Source organism: Podarcis bocagei (assembly GCF_964188305.1).
Source record: "Podarcis bocagei genome assembly, chromosome: 8".
NCBI classification, from domain to species: Eukaryota; Metazoa; Chordata; class Lepidosauria; order Squamata; family Lacertidae; genus Podarcis; species Podarcis bocagei.
In genome coordinates this window covers 67,965,536-67,984,328 of record NC_138133.1, presented here as the reverse complement: position 1 = coordinate 67,984,328, position 18,793 = coordinate 67,965,536, and the positions used below count along the sequence as shown (strand labels likewise).

The window sequence follows — 18,793 nt, the reverse complement described above, 5'->3', positions numbered from 1 at the left end:
AATCATTGGCTTTGCTTTCAGATTAAGATGGGTGAATCAGTTTCTGATTTTCCATTCTTAAGTTTGGTTCTTCAACATTTCCACAACAGTTTGAGAATTTTTTTGGGGGGGGGGGGAGACCTCGTGAAAATTCACCAACATTTCACTGTGAATTTCTTCTAATATACACAGATAGTTGGTTTTAACTAATGAATCCCACAAGTGGAAGCCCACACAAGGTCTTCTGTGAGGACAATAGGGCTTTCCTCCCCTCTCCTGCCCCATGTGCCCTAAAGGTAAAGGTAAAGGGACTCCTGATCATTAGGTCCAGTCGCGGAAAACTCTGGGGTTGCGGCGCTCATCTTGCTTTACTGGCTGAGGGAGCCGGCGTACAGCTTCCAGGTCATGTGGCCAGCAAGACTAAGCCACTTCTGGCGAACCAGAGCAGTGCACGGAAACGCCGTTTACCTTCCTGCCAGAGCGGTACCTATTTATCTACTTGCACTTTGACGTGCTTTTGAACTGCTAGGTTGGCAGGAGCAGGGACCGAGCAACGGGAGCTCACCCCATCGCAGGGATTCAAACCACCGACCTTCTGATTGGCAAGTCCTAGGCTGTGGTTTAACCCACAGCGCCACCCGTGTCCCCCCCCATGTGTCCTAGAACCCCCCAATTGGCCCTGGAGGGCAGATTCAAGAGAATCCTTGGAACATCATGGGAGGGGAAGGGCAGATTGCTCCATGAGGCAAGCAGAATGTTTGTGTTGATTGAGTGATCTGCTTAGCACAATACTGATTTAATTGTATGCAATTTTGCCAAATTTACACATTTTTGCAAAGCAGCTCCCCTAATATAAAGTGGTTTTGTATGTTGTTTTCACTAATGTATTCTTTCTTTCTTTTTAATTTTTTATTGGTTTTACATAAATTTTTACACAATAACTTTAACCATTCCAAAACATAACAATAAAAAGGTTCTTTCGAACTTTCAGACTCTTTCCTTCCCTCCATGGGTTCCATTTAAAATAATAATTATTCTTTTTCATTTTTCCTGCATGTTTTACCATTATTCATCTATTATATAATCATAGTTACCAAATTTTATTTCACTTTACAAGTGTCATTGCATCCCTGCCAGCGATTTAAACTGTCTGCAGTAGTCTTTTATACAAATTAAGAAATGGTTCCAATCTTTTAAAAATACTTGATCTTCCTAGTTTCTGATCCTTCCCGTCAGTCTCGCCATTTCTGCATATTCCACCAACTTGGTCTGCCATTCCTCTCTGGTCTGCACTAATGTACATTCATATGAACACTTTACCCGAGTATATATGCCTTTGCTTAGCTGAAGGACTACATTTAAAATTGAAAGAAAGGCAATGTTTGGAGGACGAATGTATTTCCCACATTCAGAAAGTGGGAATTCAGTAAGTTTGCCTTCCAATGGGAACTGAATCAAATGACCCCATTACTTGTCTTATGGGGGGGTTGGTCACCATTAAGACCCCACTTGCTAGGTGAGGTGAAACTCAAAAGCACAGTGCAGCAAGACCCCCAACCAGCTGATGTTTTAATTTGCCCATCAGCACTTTCTGGTGTGCTCAATCAGCCTGTGAACAAAGTGAAAAAAACAATATATATACTGTACCTGCTTAAGTTTTTTAAAAGTGGAAGACGTGACTGGAGATTGAGGGCCCATCACAAAGACTCAGACTCAGCTCCCCTGGGCTCCCTCTTAACAACGCTCCTGCTTTAAGCACTTTTTCCTGTTCTTAATGATAGGGGGAAATATTTCTACAGGGCTGATGTATATTTAATAACCTGGGAGTGAGACACTGGCTGGGTTCAATTTGCGTTCAACACAAGGGCTGCCCCCCACTCGCCAGCAGCAGTTCCCGACCGTTCTTAATGGAATTTATTTTATTCTTCTAGAAGGGAGTGATTGCAAACACATCAGGAACACTTTCTGATTCAAGAAATGTCTTGAATGCCTCCAATACATCAGAGAGAGTTGGGACGTGCGCTTCGTTAATTTCTATGCGGGAAACTCAGCTCACTTCAACCAGCGATTAATGGTAACATTTCTATCTTGTGTTGTCATGAGATTTTTATTATGCTAATCAATAAAGAGCAGAAAATTAGTCATTTGGGTACTGTTGAAGGGGATGTATATTTCATGAGGCGAATATAGATGTTGAGATCCACTTTGATATTCACTGGCAGTAAATGGAAGCGGTTCAGATCTTTATGAATGAAGCATAAATAAATACACGGCCCGGGATTTCTGCTGTGCAAGTGCCTGTCCCATTGATGCATGTGATTCACTCTTTCAGCCCTCAGCCCTGGGCCACAGCTCATCCTGCCATTATGCAATTTTATCATTATGCAAAATGGCCAGTGTTCAAATGGTTTCAAATTCAGATAGCTCTAAAACAGAATGATATTCTTTTATGGGGAGAAGGAGTGAGAGAATACAGTAAGTAAAGAGCCTTTGAACTAAAGGTAGTCACAGACCACAATCCAGTATGGTGCCTTAGACAAGTATAATTGGTTGCACACGTACAAGTTAAGCTGATTCGACCCATTTCTCCTTAGGCACAGTTTAATATGCAGGCAAGAAACTGATGTAGAAGATCACTTTTGTTATATGACCCGATCAGGTGTATACTGTTGTGAAACATGCCTTTTAGTTGTGCATACTGAAACTCCCTTTAGGCTTTAGTTATAGCCTTGCCATTGATGGTGGACCATGGGCAGTTGGTTGTTCCAATTGGCTAAAATGAAGACCATCCATCCTTCCCTGTCAGTGTGGCTCTGAAGCCAGTTTTCTCCGAGTCTATACTCTCTGTTTTCCAAGTGAGACTGGCCCAACAGCTGGCATTCCTGGGGAGTGGCCAGGGCCCTCAACATGTTGGCAGGGGCCACTGTTGACACCTGCTTTGGTTCTCCCTTCCAAAATATTCCAACCTGATGTTCCAAGTGCCCATGAGCAACTGGGCTTATCTGCCATTTAAAGTTCCCATAATGCCCAGGAGCATAGTGGAGAGCTTAATGAAGGCTAGATCCAATTGCCAGGCATTGTTTGGGCTTCTGTTGTCACACCACTGCCTCTCACCCCTGTCAGCTAAGGGCCCTCTCAACCCTAGAACTGGCAACAGTTCCAAGACCCTTTGGAGGAAATGGCTATAGTCAGTGCAGAGAGCTGTAATTGGCTGGCTCTATGCTTGTCTGTCCTGTGCATTAGTAAATGGGCTGTTAAACAGATCCCACCATTTTCTAGTGTTCTCTCTCTGCCATAGGAAACTCAGTTCATTTAGGGTAGCTAGCATGCTATATCCAAAGCCTGCACTCAGCATAAGCACGACCCAAGGCCACCAATATAGTGGGAAGGGGTACATTAGCAAATTCTTCAGGAAACCATGGTTTGGTTAGCATAAAACAAGGCTAACAGTTGAGCTGAGATGATGGTCTAACTGTGTGCCAGGCTGGCATTCGATGCTGCAAATCCCAAGCCTGCTTAGCAGTTAAACTTGAAACCTTAATGCATTCTTCCTACTGTATTTTCCAGTCATTTGCGTTGCAGGGGTGAGTGGTTGATAATGGACTAGGCAGAGTGCTTTTCTCTCCAGCATGACCCGAGTGCTTCTCCTTCTCTTAGGGGTTTGCTATTGTCACTTGCTCCTGAGGGAAGCCAATTACCACTTTTAGTTACCAGCATGCTCCCTCCCCGCCTCACCTGTTCCCTCATCTTGGAACACTGCAGATTTGCTTCAAGTGGGAACGCTCAGGACTTAGCTGTGCCTGTTCCAATAAGCTGAAGTTGCTTCAGGAAAATAATTGGCCTTTTGTTGACTGGCCGACAGGTGAGTGGGTCAGGTTTTGCCCTGATGCTTAAGCCCTCGTTGAGCATTCTCATTTCGGAATGTGTGTGGGATGGTTACGCCAGGTGCAAAATTGGTTAGGGGTGCAAAATTTCAACATCCAGTTCTGCTTCAATATAGCTGTGTGCTTTCATCGCTGGACTCTTTTGAAAACAGCTTCTCCATGTGAACCAAGAAGTGACCTCTTCAGAGAATGGAATGACTCTTCTTTTCTTATCTCTGTGGCTGTGATCTCCTGGGTGATATGGATGCTGTCAGGCAGTTGAATGAACATGCATACTCCACCTGTTTCCCTCCCACCCTCTCTGTGTGACCCTGGGCACTGGCAACCCACGCTACACCACTGGGTCCTCTAGAGAGCTTAGCTGCTGCTACTTACAGGAAGGAGAGAGGAGAGGTGGTGGGGAGGTCTGAGCAATGCAATGACGCATGCTCACACTGCACTGACTGCTCCACCTCTCCTTTTCTTTTTCCCTTTATGTAACCATGACCCTGGTGTCAGGAGGTCAGGTGAGTACTGCTGCCCCACCATGCCCACTGCTACTGGGGACAAATGCACGAGTTCCACCCCATCAGCGTTCCACTCTGAATTCTCAAATCTGCAAGGAACCTCCATTAGTACAGAAGGCTCTCTACTTCGGACGGCTGCCTACCAACTCACAAAGGACAATGAGAATAGCAAGGGGTGTGTAGAGCTCGGATGTTCATCTCCATTTAGAATGCCTCAAGGGGGTATCTGCAGTGTGAAGCCCTGAATCAAAGTATTTACCACCAAATATGGCCCCCAGTCTTCTCTCTCTCTCTCAGTCTCTGGCCCTAGGATTTCTCCCCCAGGATAATTCCTTCTTCACACCCCAAGTATTCTTGCCTAGCTGGAATGTGGCCTTGAACTCTGAACGTGCCTCTTGCTGGCCTGAATGGAGGGCAGAGAGGTGTGCATGTTAGGAATTAGCCTACAGTACATTTGAATACATTGCTCCACCCACTTTTGCCTCTGGCCCCTCCCCCTCCCCCCATAACTAGATCCAAGTCTGAGAACTCTTCAAGATTCTTTGAACATCTTTATTTTTCTTCCTTCTCTCTCAGTCCCCCCAAAGTGCATATTAAGCAGAAAGTGTGTCAGAATTGTATGCAACACATTTATTTAAACTACTCAGGAGGTAATGGGTTCACCTGTTTTACCGAAAGCTGCTGTGAGTGGCACAGCAGAGCAGCTCTAGAAAAATCACAGAATTTAATATACGTAGCAGGAAACAATCATCAGGAAATCGAAGCAGGGCTGCATAATTAAAAGAACATCTTTGACACAAGCTTTTAAAGGAAAAACAGGATTTCATCACAGCAATAGGCCACGTGCATTCCTTGTCTGCTCTGGAAAAGATCAATCTTTCCCCTCCTCCTTCTTTTTTAATTACATTGGTATCTTCTCATCCATGTCAGCAATTACATAGGACACCACAGTCCAAAGAGCAGCACAGAGATTCATCTGGATAGGATCCTGAACTGTCATTGTGTCCCCTTGGGAATGATGAAACCAAAAGTACCTAGTGAGATCATCACGCAAGCTGGCAGCTGTGAAGAAGAAAAAAGTCACTTTGTTATTATGAGAATTTTATCATTTTGACATTTTCTTGTACCTTGGCTTTGACTGAATCCAGGTGAGCTACTAACAAACAATGTATGGTGAATGAAACAACGTTTAAGCCAAGGTGTCTGGGTTTTTTATGTCTTCCCTTTTAAATACACTTCCCATAGTTTTCTCAAACTTGTAGGAGTAAACGAGACAGCAAAAATGAAGGCTTCTCTTTTTCAGTTATTTGTAGCACAAATGAAATGTTGTACAACAAACATTAGATTGCAAAACCCCCCACTGAATTTCTGTCCTTTTTATTGCATTTCTCGTGAAATCAGTAAAAGCTTGACACTTTACATTCTGCTTCTTACAGAATGCTTACATTCTGATCAGTGAGGTGGTTCTTTGGCAAAGAAGGTGGGCTGGTTCGGCTTTTGTTTCATATGCACATATTCGAAATAATGGCTCGGATACTAAGACAAATTAAGGAAATTTTCTTAATTCCCCCTGTAGCCACCCGTGGCCCCTGAAAAGCCTGTCTAGAGTCTTGGGACCCTCCTGAAGAATGTGGAGTACGGTACAGGGGACCAATGTAGGAGGGGCAATTTGTTCTCCTAATGCCAACCTCCTGTTTTAAATTGTTTTACTTGCTGCCATTGCGCATGCTTGTGAATGCATTGTGCGTGCATTTGCATGAGAGAGATAGCATGTGCCTGCATGCTGTGTATGTGCTGTATGTGTGCATTTTTGCATTGTACATGTGGTGAGTACAATGAAACCAAGTACAGGCACGTGGTCTGCATGAGGGAAGTATGCATGCGCATAGCTGACCACACCCACTACTGGCATGTGGTCTTGATAAGGGTGGCCACCATTGTTGCCATCGGGCTGTGAAAAGGTTAACCACCCCTGCCTGAAAGCTTAAAAATTCCCTAGTATTATATTCTCCACCCATTCATCATTTTTCGTTCAACAGTCTGAGAATGAGAATGAATGAATGATAATGAGAGAATTCTGCCGTCGTTCCTTGCCTATGGAGGCCCCAAGAAGGCCCACTTGGCACCAGCGTTTTCTTGTTCCAATGCCAGGCAATTTTGTTTTGTTTTGTTATTCTAGGCCTCTGGGCAGCACTGATGATTGGATGTTTTGACTCTTATTTTGTTTTCCATTATGTCTATCTTCCTATATACATAAAACTGTAAGGCTGTAATCACGCTTTGTAGTGCAGCGGCCACCCCAGCTGCAGCGTGACAAATGGCAGGCAATCGGGGTAGCGAGGGAACAGCTGTAGGGTGAGGAGGGGCAGTCGTGGGGTCAAGGGTGGTTGGCAAAGGAGTGGATAGGGGTGGCAAGCAGTGCAGGCATGCGGGGGGGGGGGAGGCAGCCACTAGCGTATACATATCTACTGTATCACTGTATTTTATTCTTACAAATTGCTTTGGGGCATTCTGTTGTGGGGAGCCATTCGTAAATCCAATGAACTAAACTAACTATTTCAATTGACTTCACGCGGAAGGGAAGAGGAGCCCAATGATTATGGGATGCAGCCATATTTTGTTTCCCAGCACATTTGTGATTAATGAACTTGCATCTCCTGTTTGCATCTGTGCAGGGAGATTTTCTCCCACATGTTGGCAACATACAATCCATGCGCTTAATTGGACTCTGTTGAGCAGCATAGGCCCCGGGTATCAGCACTGGAACCAGCTACAGAGTTTTCTGATCGCTGCTGGTGATTACATGGGTTTCCTTCCAAAATAAAGCTTCAAATACATCGTACAAGTTCTCCTGAAATCGTTGCTTAAAGTGCTATTCCACACATACATGTTCAGTCAAGCAGTTGCAGAAAATCTTTCTAAAGCCCATCTTTTATGAAAACCCACGGCACAGCTTAATTACACAAACAAACTGCTGGCCAGGTGTTCTCCTCATAAGAATAATTATGTTTTTGTATAAAATAACATTTAAACTTTAATTAATTCAAAGAATGTGCTCAGCTTTTTTTTTCTTGTAATGGATCACTCCATTAAAAGTTTATGTGCTGTATAGGTTAATAGATTTAAAGTATACCCTGAAAAAAATAATTGCAAAACACTGTGGGTGGTCTTCTGCTTGGGTACAGAAGATTTTCAGCTCTTCCTCCATGTGGCAGCTACACTCCCCCCAAAGTCGCCCTCCCCCCTTGGCCAGGGCATCTTCCAGAGTCATATCACATGAGGTACAAGGGGCTGCCACCAGATCTTTCCTCCATGCATGGAAGCACTCTGTTCTGTGAGGAATTGGGTTCAAAGTACTTCAGCTGTGTATTAGGGCAACAGATACACAGTCTATCCTGATGCAAGAGCTAGCGACTCACAATTGTCCCACTGGAGTAAATGAAATCGTTTCCAAGGATGTGGTTTTCATAGTGTAAATTACTCTCCATGTCTCTCTCACAATTATGACGAAAATTGAGTATATGGCTCATATACCAACATACATTCTTGTGATGGGGATGTTGTGGCTTTATTGTGTTGCTGGACAAAATACTTCCATCTATGGAAAATAAACGTTTCAATTCATGGAACCCGAAAGAGGCAGGGGAATGCATTCATTCCTTACTATAAGTAAACAGAACGGTTCGTAATTTGCTTCTACCCAAGAAATACTTGGCATGTCTCACGGATGACATTGTGGTCAGGACCAAAGGTTGCGTAAGCTCCCCACAGCCTTATGGGAGCTTAAAGGTTCCATAGCTTAAGCGCATCTGCAAGACTGGGAAATTAGACATTTATCAGCTTCAAAGGAGGAGGAAATGCCAGGGAGGGAATTAAAAGAGACTCCCTTTAAAGTGCTTCTTTAATCAGAAGATGAGTTTCAAACAGATGGAAAGCAGTCAGAGTCATCTTTAAGTGCAAACATGGGAATGAAACAGGGTCAATCCTCATACTTTATAACAATAATATGTATTGTTTATTAAGCATTTATAGCACCTAGGCGCTGGAGAAACATAGGAACATCAAAATACAGGAAGCTGCCTTATACTAAAGCAGGGCACTTCCAAACAACCTGTTTATTGAGCATTTGTCCTGATTTGTTCGCAGGGAGATCAGACGACGTTGGCTATTTAACGAGCATCTGTCCTGATTTGCTTGGGAGAAGGTAGATGATGTGCATCAAGGCAAGTGTTATTCCACACTTTCTACTGTGTTTTTCCATTGCATTGCTTATTGCAGAAAGTCTGGTACAGTCATACCTCAGGTTACAGATGTGCAGAAGACCAAATCGTGACCCGTGCGTGCGCAGATGCGGCGCTGCGGGTTGCGAACAGTGTGGGTTGCGAACGTGCCTCCCACATGGATCACGTTTGCAACCCGAGTGTCCACTGTATTTTGAGGAAGCAGGGCTTGTTATGCAAGAACTCCAAACGAAGTCTAATTGTACAAACTCGTTTTGCCAAGATGTGCTTGCATACCTGACAATAATGGTAACAGTCTGGAAGCGCTCTCAGACTCCTGGTCCCTCTAGCTCAGGAAAGTCTACTATACTCACTGACAGAAGCTCCCCAGGAAGCTCATGCTGGAAGATTCAGGAGGGATAAAAGTAAGCAGTTCTTCGCACAAGACTTTAACTATGGAATTCACTCCCACGGGAGGCAGGGATGGACTTGATGACTTGAAAAGAAGATTGGACAAAATAAGTCTGTCATTGGCTGCAAGCCTTGATGGCTGTGCTCTGCCCCCATGGTCGGAGAAAGCAATGTTTCTGAAGACCCATTGCTGGAAGCCTCTTGAGCTCAGGTCCTGCTTGTCTGTTCCCTAGAGGCATCTGGTTGCCACAGTGAGAACAGGAGGCTGAGCTAGAGGGGGCATTGGCCTGATATAGCAGGCTCTTATGTCCCATACTGGGACACGGGTGGCACTGTGGGTTAAACCACAGAGCCTAGGGCTTGCCGATCAGAAGGTCGGCGGTTCGAATCCCCACGATGGGGTGAGCTCCCGTTGTTCGTTCCCTGCTCCTGCCAACCTAGCAGTTCGAAAGCACCTCAAAGTGCAAGCAGATAAATAGGAACCGCTCCAGTGTGAAGGTAAATGGCGTTTCCGTGCGCTGCTCTGGTTCGCCATGTGCTGGCCACATGACCCGGAAGCTGTACACCGGCTCCCTCGGCCAATAAAGCGAAATGAGCACCACAACCCCAGAGTCGGTCACGACTGGACCTAATGGTCAGGGTCGTGGTACCTCGGGTTACAGACACTTCAGGTTACACTCTGCTAACCCAGAAATATTACCTCGGATTAAGAACTTTGCTTCAGGATGAGAACAGAAATTGTGCAGCGGCAGCGGGAGGCGCCATTAGTGGTACCTCAGGTTAAGAACAGTTTCAGGTTAAGAATGCACCTCCAGAACGGATTAAGTTTTTAACCTGAGGTACCACTGTATAGCCTTCAAAAGAATTGTTTTGGAGTACAGCTCCCATCGGCCCCGGCTAGCACTGGGTGTTTCTGATGGGAGTGCAGTGTTTCGACTGCTTCCAGCCTAGTACAGAAACAAGGCAGGCTTCTGGTGGAAGGGATGGAGTGCTTGGGTTTCTGCTGCTTGGGAAGGAGGGAGACACTCGCTTTTCTGTCCAGTGCAGAAATCAAGCAGGCTTCCAGTATAGACATTATTGTTATAAACGCAGAATCCCTTATTCCTTCTCTAGCAGCCCACTGTATTCTGAACCTGGACAGACCAGGAGCTGGAACTCCCTCCTGTGCAGCCAGCACAGAAACCAAGAAGACTGGCAGTAGAGGAAATGAGGGCTTCACCCACTCACCATCAGCTTGCTGTGTTCCTAGCACTGCCACACCTCCTGTCCATCGAGCTGGTGGTGAAGGGACTGAGTGGATCTGTGCCTTTGCAGCCCACCATTCCCATGTTGGAGATTACATTGTAAGTACTTTACAGATACAGTGGTACCTCAGTTTACATACGCTTCAGGTTAAAGACTCCACTAACCCAGAAATAGTGCTTCAGGTTAAGAACTTTGCTTCAGGATGAGAACAGAAATTGTGCTCCGGTGGTGCGGGGGCAGCAGGAGGCCCCATTAGCTAAAGTGGTGCTTCAGGTTAAGAACAGTTTCAGGTTAAATACGGACCTCCGGAACGAATTAAATACTTTACCTGAGGTACCACTGTATTGAAAAGAGAAGACAGTCCCTGCCCCCAGGCTCACAATTGAATAGACACAATACAAAAGGAAAAATGATTGGGGAGGGTAGAGGAAAGCAAACATTGACGACGCTGCTCTTAACCTAGCCAATGGATGGCAATAAGCTGCCCTGATATTCATTGTCGTAGGCAAGGGAACAGCTTTCCAGAGGCCCTTGCTCCCACCATTGATGGCAGAGGCCAGAGTGTGCCCGCTAGGTTTGTGAAGTTGGAGGAGAGTGCTCTTTCTTTTTTTAGTTACAAAGCAAGGTATACAATACGCCTCCTCTACTTTAAAGGGAACAGTCATTGACAACTGTACTCTAAAGGATATATTTAGGAGCCCTTTTTAAAGTGCAAAAGAACTGGCTTGCCCTTTCTCATCATTGTTTTGTACTTACATTTTAAGGCAGCACTACAAGCACAGGATTAGTAGGCTAGGCATGGAATGACACATACACACACACACACACACACACACACCCCTGGAGAGGAGAGATACAGAGCATCCATTAATAAATCAAAGCTTCATCATCTCAATGAAGCAAAGGGCATCTGCAATGAAGAGCAAGTTTTAAGTATAACAAACAAGTGCATTCTGGATCTCCAGGGAAGTGCATATTCATATCCTTCTAGGATAGCTGTGTTGGCTAGTGTGTTGTGCTGATAATGCCAAGGTTGCAGGTTCGACCCCTGTATGGGACAACTGCATATTCCTGCATTGCATTGCATTGGACTAGATGATCCTTAGGGTCCCTTCCAACTCTACAATTCTCCAGTTTCATGATTCTATGGCATGTCAAGTATCTGTTTTTATTTTCACTTATCAGAATTTTGTGAGGCAGTTCTCCAACCAAATAATGTTCTCATATTGTTTAGGATAAGGTGAATTTGACAGATTAAACACACACTCAGTTGAATTTCTCTTGCACCCCTAATGAAGTAGTAACTTGCTTGTGTTCAAAAAAAGGTCATTGCTTCATGTACAGAGTATTCCCTACTTGGCTTACTCTGAACTCCTTATACTCCATCTCCATCAATAGGGCAGAGAGCTATAAAGTGCTTGGCATTTATCTTCGAGCACATCTTGCTAAACTACCATACTAATTAGAGAAAGGCCAAGAATAATTGGACCAACGGACCATTTTGTGAACCCCACCCCCACCCGTCCCTCTATCTGCCTCCCTCTCGCAAATTCCTTTTAACTCTTTGCAATAAGAGGTTCTTAAGGAGTTGGGGCCACAAGAAAACAAGGAAATCATAGCCCAGTCTTGTCAGAAGCTGCCCAACTTCCACTGGCTGGGATGCCTTTGCTCTGTGCGAAGGTGTTCACACCTTGGCTAGAGATGAATTAGGAATGGTTTAAGGACTCCAACAGATGTGAAGCTGGTTGGAGAAACAAGGCATCAAATACAGTCAAACCTCAGTTCCTGAACACCTCTGTTTTGGAATGTTTTGGCTCCAAAATGCCAAAAACCCGGAAGTAACTGCTCCAGTTTTCAAACGATTTCCGGAAGCCGAACGTGCTACGCGGCTTCCGTTTTGAGTTTCCCTATTGTATTGAGGCTTCTGCTTTCAGTTTTTGGTTGCTGAACGTTTCAGAAGTCGAACGGTCTTCCGGAATGGATTATGTTTGACAACTGAGGTTTGACTGTAGTAGTATTTCATAACAAAGTACAGGATACATATGCTTTTTGGATAACATCACATGATCAGTGCTTGGCAGGGGGTTGGACTTGATGGCCCTTGTGGTCTCTTCCAACTCTATGATTCTATTCTATCATTCTAACAGGGAGTAAAAACTCGGCACTAGAAATGCAGTTGGTGCTCAGAAAACAAGTGTGTGGCCATATCCTAACTTAGAGCCATTAATTTCAATGGGTCTACTCTGAGTAGGACTGAATTGAAACCACCTAATGAACTTAATTTTGGCAGATCTCCTTAGAATATGCCTTAGTCGGACAGAGACCTGGAAAAGTGGCTTATTTATTTATTTATTGGAAGAGTTATGGCTCACCACCAATTAATATTTTTTAAGGCCAAATGTGTGTGGAGCGTGTGTGACATTTCAATTTTTCGCTTCAGACGCCGCAACATCTAAAGCTAGCACCATTCCGTAGGATTAAGTGAGCCAATTGGTGCCTTTGGCAGCAGACAACACTGAGAATTTTTGTTTCATTTTGGGTTTTTTTTGTCAATTTGAGCCAAAATGATCAAGAAGTTAATGTGGTTCCAGTGGGGCAACGGTGCCATTAGCTCTGTCACTGAGCCTCTGCGCTTGAAATTACTGGGTAAAGTAAATGGTGCTTGAGTTACCCTGCTGCAGACCTTGAAATAGTTTCCGGCACAGAGTTTATAAATAACACCCGAAGTCCTGCTGTTTTTACCTCCTGAATCACTGCTCTCTAAAGCTTTTTTTTTTTTTTTAAATCAAGGTTTGCACAAAATGGCAAAAGGGAAGCACCTCCTACAGCTGCTGTGGTGCCTAATTAAATGAGGGTCTGTTGATGGGAGGGAAGGAGAGACGAGAGGCACACAGAGAAATATATGCTGCTCATCCAGATATTTCCTGTTCTGTTTAACTCATCTGAGTATTAATTCGTATTGATACAGTAAATAGGGTAAATTACAGCCCAGGATTATCACAGTTGCTTTTGCAGCACATTAACCTTTCGCTCATCGCCGCAGAGCATTAGTGGCAGCTGGAGAGGGAAACGAGGCTTGCATAAAAGATGGAGCGAAATCAGGTCGGGGTTCCACTCTGCGGCACAAAAGCTGACGGGAATCAAAAATAACTTCTCCTAAAGTGCTCCCAAGTTAAACCAAAACAGATATAGCCTTTGTTTTGTGAAAACACTCTGGTGGCTTTCGTAAAAACACTCCCACCCAGCTGCTCCCAAGCATTACACAAGCAGATTTCTACTTTAAGCATTACCAACAACTGATAACTGGCATACACAGATTGACAGGACTGTTAGAGTCCACCCACCCACCCACTCACCACCCGCAACATCCCATAATCAGTATTTTCATCTTTAACAGTAGAGCCCAGGAAAAGGCTCAAAGTAAAGATAATCATGTTGACCCGTAAGGGGGGGAAACTCTTAAATCTATAGTTGGGGTATATCTTTGTTGGGAAAGAACCAGATATATAATACCTAAGCAATTAAGGCCCCATCTGCACTGAAGCAGGATCATAGCATTTCAAACATGTTTCCTCATTAGGAGGAGAGGAAGACTATTGAAGGCTACTGACAACAATGCAGCAATGCTTCTGGCTATCAGCTGCTGGAAACCAAAGCAGAGGAGAACGCCCTTGTGTTTGAAACACGCTTGCTGGTTTTTCACTGGACTAGATGGGCCTTTGGACTGATCTAGCAGACTTAAGAAGTGTCTGACTTTTGCCCCTGATCTATTCTCCTCTCTTGTTGTGTCTTTTAGACTGTGAGTCCGAGGACAAGGACTGTCGTATTACTGATATTTCTAAGTCACTATGCTATAGGAACTTTTTTTCCAACTGAAGAGAGGGGTAAAAATACTTTAAAAATAAAAATGTTGCCTTCTGCTCATCAGCTGGGAAAACCCCCCCCCAGCTAGGCTGTAAAGAATGGAATCTCCAAATATCCCTGGATTGTAAAGTGCTTATTTTTCTTTCAGGAGGCTTCAAATAAGAAAAAACACATTGCACTGGAAGAAGAATTTATATGCAATTAAAATTCCAATTCTCCCACCGGATTAGGCTTGTTGTGGATCCAACCGGTAGACAGCATCCTATGTTCTGGCAACCCCAGTGGCCACTTAGAATTGTGGGATGTTGGCTGCCTGTCAATCACCTGGCTTCAATATGACACCAGGTGATCATTTTTTCTTGGATAGGATGACAAACCATATTGCAAAAGAAAACCCAAGGCAAGTGAGTCCTGGAGTTGTGGGGTGAATTCAAGCCTGCCAGAGGTCCTCATGTCCTGCTTTGGACAGGGGTTGGCTGAGTCCCCCGTGGAGTACTCAGTAGCCCAGTCAATCCCAATAGGCTCATTCTAACTGTCAGTCATCAATGGTAACAGCCTGCCTCTCTTGCCGCTGCACAACCAGCAGACACTTTAAGGCCACCAATTGCACATGAGCTGCCACATCTCTACATGCCCTGCACTTCACTTGTGACATCAGGTGTAGGGCACCTGAGCATGGTTTTGGGGAGAACCGGAGGACAGCTCAGTCGGTAGAGCAGGAGACTCTTAATCTCAAGGTTGTGGGTTCGGGCCCCACTTTGGGAAAAAAGATTCATGCATGGCAGGGGGTTGGACTAGAGCCAGGGGTCAGCAAACTTTTTCAGCCAGGGGCCAGTCCACTGTCCCTCAGACCTTGTGGGGTCCGTATTTTGAAAACACACACACACCAATGAATGAATTCCTACGTCCCACAAATAACCCAGAGATGCATTTTAAATAAAAGGACACATTCTACTCATGTAAAAACATGCTGATTCCTGGACCGTCCACGGGCCAGATTTAGATGGTGATTGGGCCGGATCCGGCCCCCGGGCCTTAGTTTGCCTGCCCGTGGACTAGACTACCCTCGAGAGCCCTTCCAACTCTACAATTCTATGAATGTATGACCTACGCCGGGTTTAATTAGACCATCAGGCTGCACCCCACCTTAATGGATTAGTATAAATTATGTGCAAGGTGGATGAAACACATAGAGCGGTTCAGCCCAGCCCGTACTCTGCCAATAGTGCGGAAAAGTATATTCCATGCCAAACTTGCATCTTTCTCCTGCAGCTGAGGGCCTGCCTGCACAATATGTTAATCATGCGATTAGCAATCCTGTTGTGGTTTATATGAAAATAAAATGCCAGGGACGGGTGAGAGGTGAATTTCAGCGCCACAGTGTACAGGTTAGGAGAGGTTTAAACTTTCCCACTTCATCAAAAGTCTTGATAAAAATCTCCCCCTCACCTAAGAGTTAGGTAAGGTTTTTCTTACTGCTAATTGCGGCACGGTGTTCCCCAAGATTATGGCTGGAGGGTGGGGAGAGGCTTGAACCACCCCCCCTGTCAACATGCTACAGTGCTGATGGCAAACCCCACCCCCCTCACTTGTTATTTTATTTTTCAAAATACCGCAATCTGGTGGCTAATCACATCATTAAAGCTTGGTCCTCAGAGTGACAAATTGATTCTGCGTTACAGTGAGAGCCTCTTAATATTACAGCACATCTGGATATCTAGAGCCCATCCCCCACAGGAGTCACCTGGGTCTCTTTGTAAAGAGGTACATAAAAATCCCTTTTCACGGTTTGCAAAAACATGTTCTGCCACCATTTCATTCCTGTTCTTTGCATCTCTCCGTGGTGGATGCTGCGGTTGCATCAGTTGAAGTGCAACATTTTTGGTCAGCCCACATTTTCTACTGCAGCATTAAAACTGTATGTGACACAATTGCTCAATCCTGCCTATTACTACTACAATGTTACCTCTGGTTAAGTACTTAATTCGTTCCGGAGGTCCGTTCTTAACCTGAAACTGTTCTTAACCTGAAGCACCACTTTACCTAATGGGGCCTCCTGCTGCCGCCACGCCGCTGCCACACAATTTCTGTTCTCATCCTGAAGCAAAGTTCTTAACCTGAGGTACTATTTCTGGGTTAGCGGAGTCTGTAACCTGAAGCGTATGTAACCTGAGGTACCACTGTACTGCCAATAGTGATATTGGCGATATTCTCAAGTTTACAATGGAAAGTGTTTGCAATAAGCTGCTTCTAAGATATGCACAAATGCCCGGATGTGTTTTCAGATATGGATGTGCATGAGTGTGGCAGCTCACATCATTCCTCCCAAATTGAAATCAAATTCCATTCTCATTTGAAGGAGAATCTACTTAATCCACACTTTCTGAAACAGTACCCAAACCAAAACACGGCCTGCCTTCAAAATTCACACTTCTCTGAATTTTGCAATGTGCTTCTCCAGCCAAGTAATGCATACCAAAATGCATATACTAGGGTAAAATGTGCATATAAATGCATACATTAGCAATAATAACACATAAAATGCATTATACTAGGCAAAACTGCTTAGGAACATGTGTATCTTAGGAAAAAATTGTACTAACATGCTGATGAGTTTTATGAGGGGCTGGAGTGCATGAAAAATTTCCTCTGAATATCTAAATTAGATGTTCCTTTCCTTTCACAATCAGGGTTCCATTCCAAGAGTTACCCAACAATGTCTTAAAGTTATTTCTGTATTATAAAACATTCTCTTTCTTTCTTTTTGGGGGTGGGGGTGGGGGTAAAGCAGTGAATCCATATTTTCAGAAATGTATTATTAATAAGTTGTGATTCTCCTTCCACATAAATATATCCCAAGGCAATTTGTATGTTCTGTAACACAAAAGAATAAAAGTTCTGTTTAGCAGAATAAAAAGCTAGGCTCCCTTTCAGGAGACTGGACCAGCCAGTTCATCAGCACTGAAATGTCCCCACATCCACGAATGTTTGAAAGCCTATGAAGTAATTAATAAAGGCGTTTGTCACAGGCATTGCAGTGTTTGAAGATAGCAGCACTACATGAAAGCACTTCAGAATCTAATTTATTGGTGCCTTCTTGTGAGAACTGGGAAGATACAGAATCTCCTTGGATCTGTTTGGTGTTGTTTTCTTTGGGGACTTGTTTCCTCAGTATTTTGTAGCAAAAGCCTTCAATGCTGAGTGTAGAAATTTATGCATGCCTGTCAATGCATTCTGTCCACCAACTTTTACATAATTCTACTTGAATGAATTCAGACTTGAGTTAAATGAGGTCACCAATGGTTTCACAGCTTAAGAGCAACAAACAATAAAGTCCATCATTTGCAAATTTCATTTTCTCACCTGGTCTCACCATATGCTGAAGTTTGTATTTCCAAAAGACAAAGTTGTCCCCACACCTGTGATTAAAAGTACAATTGGACATCACTTTTGAGAATAGCAAGATGCTGAAATCAGGAACCTAATGCATGTGCAGACACACCTGTGTAGTCAAGCGGTAAGATGAGCAAGCAAAAACCAGTACACTGACCATGATAAAAAGTCATAAGAAGATGTTAACCATGGTTGACTCCAGGCTGTCAAGCACCTGCTGTAAATTTAGGCCTGCACAATTAAAGTGGATTAAAGCACTGTGCCACCCTAGCAAAAAATATCAGTTTTAAATTATTATTTTTAACGGACTTCTTCAGAGAATAAAAGTTCCCAGAGGGCATTGTCCTTCAATTGAAAAAGGAATGCTGCTGGGTTGCTGAGGGCAGGCTAGCTCTAAAGTGGTACCTCGGGTTACAGACGCTTCAGGTTACAGACTCCGCTAACCCAGAAATAGTACCTTGGGTTAAGAACTTTGCTTCAGGATGAGAACAGAAATCACGCCACGGTGGCACGATGGCAGCGGGAGGCCCCATTAGCTAAAGTGGTACCTCAGGTTAAGAACAGTTTCAGGTTAAGAACGACCTCCAGAACGAATGAAGTTCTTAACCCGAGGTACCACTGTACTTGAAATGGCAGCAGTTTTTCCCTATTAAAAAAAATGCTTGGCAACTTTGTCTTTAAGCCTGTCCACTCACCATAGTTCAGAGAATTCACACACACATTCAAAAATTGCCAATTTCCCCTCCATCTTTGTGGTGAAATCAATGGTCCTCTGTGTGGGGTGTTTTGTGTTTGTGTGTGTGTGTGTGAGAGAGAACGAGAACGAGAACAATGGCCCATTTCAGTGGCGCCAACTTGAATAAAATATTGTGGGGGCCCAGGAGAGCCCCACAGTCAATTGCCATACGAAGCACACACAGACCATTTGAATGGCAATGCCCATCAACTTTGGGGGAGGCCTGGCCCTCTCAAATATTTCATTGGAGGGGCCAAAGGGACCTTGGCCCCTAGGAGCTGACTCTTATGGCCAATCTAGTCCAGCACCCTGTTCTCACAGTTGCTAACCAGATGTCTGTGGGAAACCCTCAAAAAGGCCCAAGCATGCGAGCGCACTCTCTCTCCCTGTGACCTCCAGTAGCTGGTATTCAGAAACATTACTACCCCCTTCTGTGGAGGCAGAGGGGGGGTGAGGTAAAAAAGGTAAAGAACCCCTAGATGGTTAAGTCTACTCAAAGGCAACTATGGGGTGTGGGTCATCTCGCTTCAGGCCGAGGGAACCGGCGTTTGTCTA

The 18,793-nt window shown here is 44.4% G+C and overlaps 1 protein-coding gene across 4 annotated transcripts in view; it reads right to left on the bottom strand.

Moving 5' to 3' along the window:
• Nucleotides 1-4,984: 4,984 nt before the first annotated feature.
• Nucleotides 4,985-18,793, bottom strand: part of CPQ (carboxypeptidase Q) — a 185,897-nt gene continuing 172,088 nt past the window's right edge. For all 4 annotated transcript variants that reach the window (XM_081204846.1, XM_081204845.1, XM_081204847.1 and 1 more), the window contains one exon: nucleotides 4,985-5,431. In XM_081204846.1, the coding sequence (XP_081060972.1) occupies nucleotides 5,271-5,431 (161 nt within the window). In that variant the 3' untranslated portion in view covers nucleotides 4,985-5,270. The remainder of the gene's footprint in view (nucleotides 5,432-18,793) is intronic.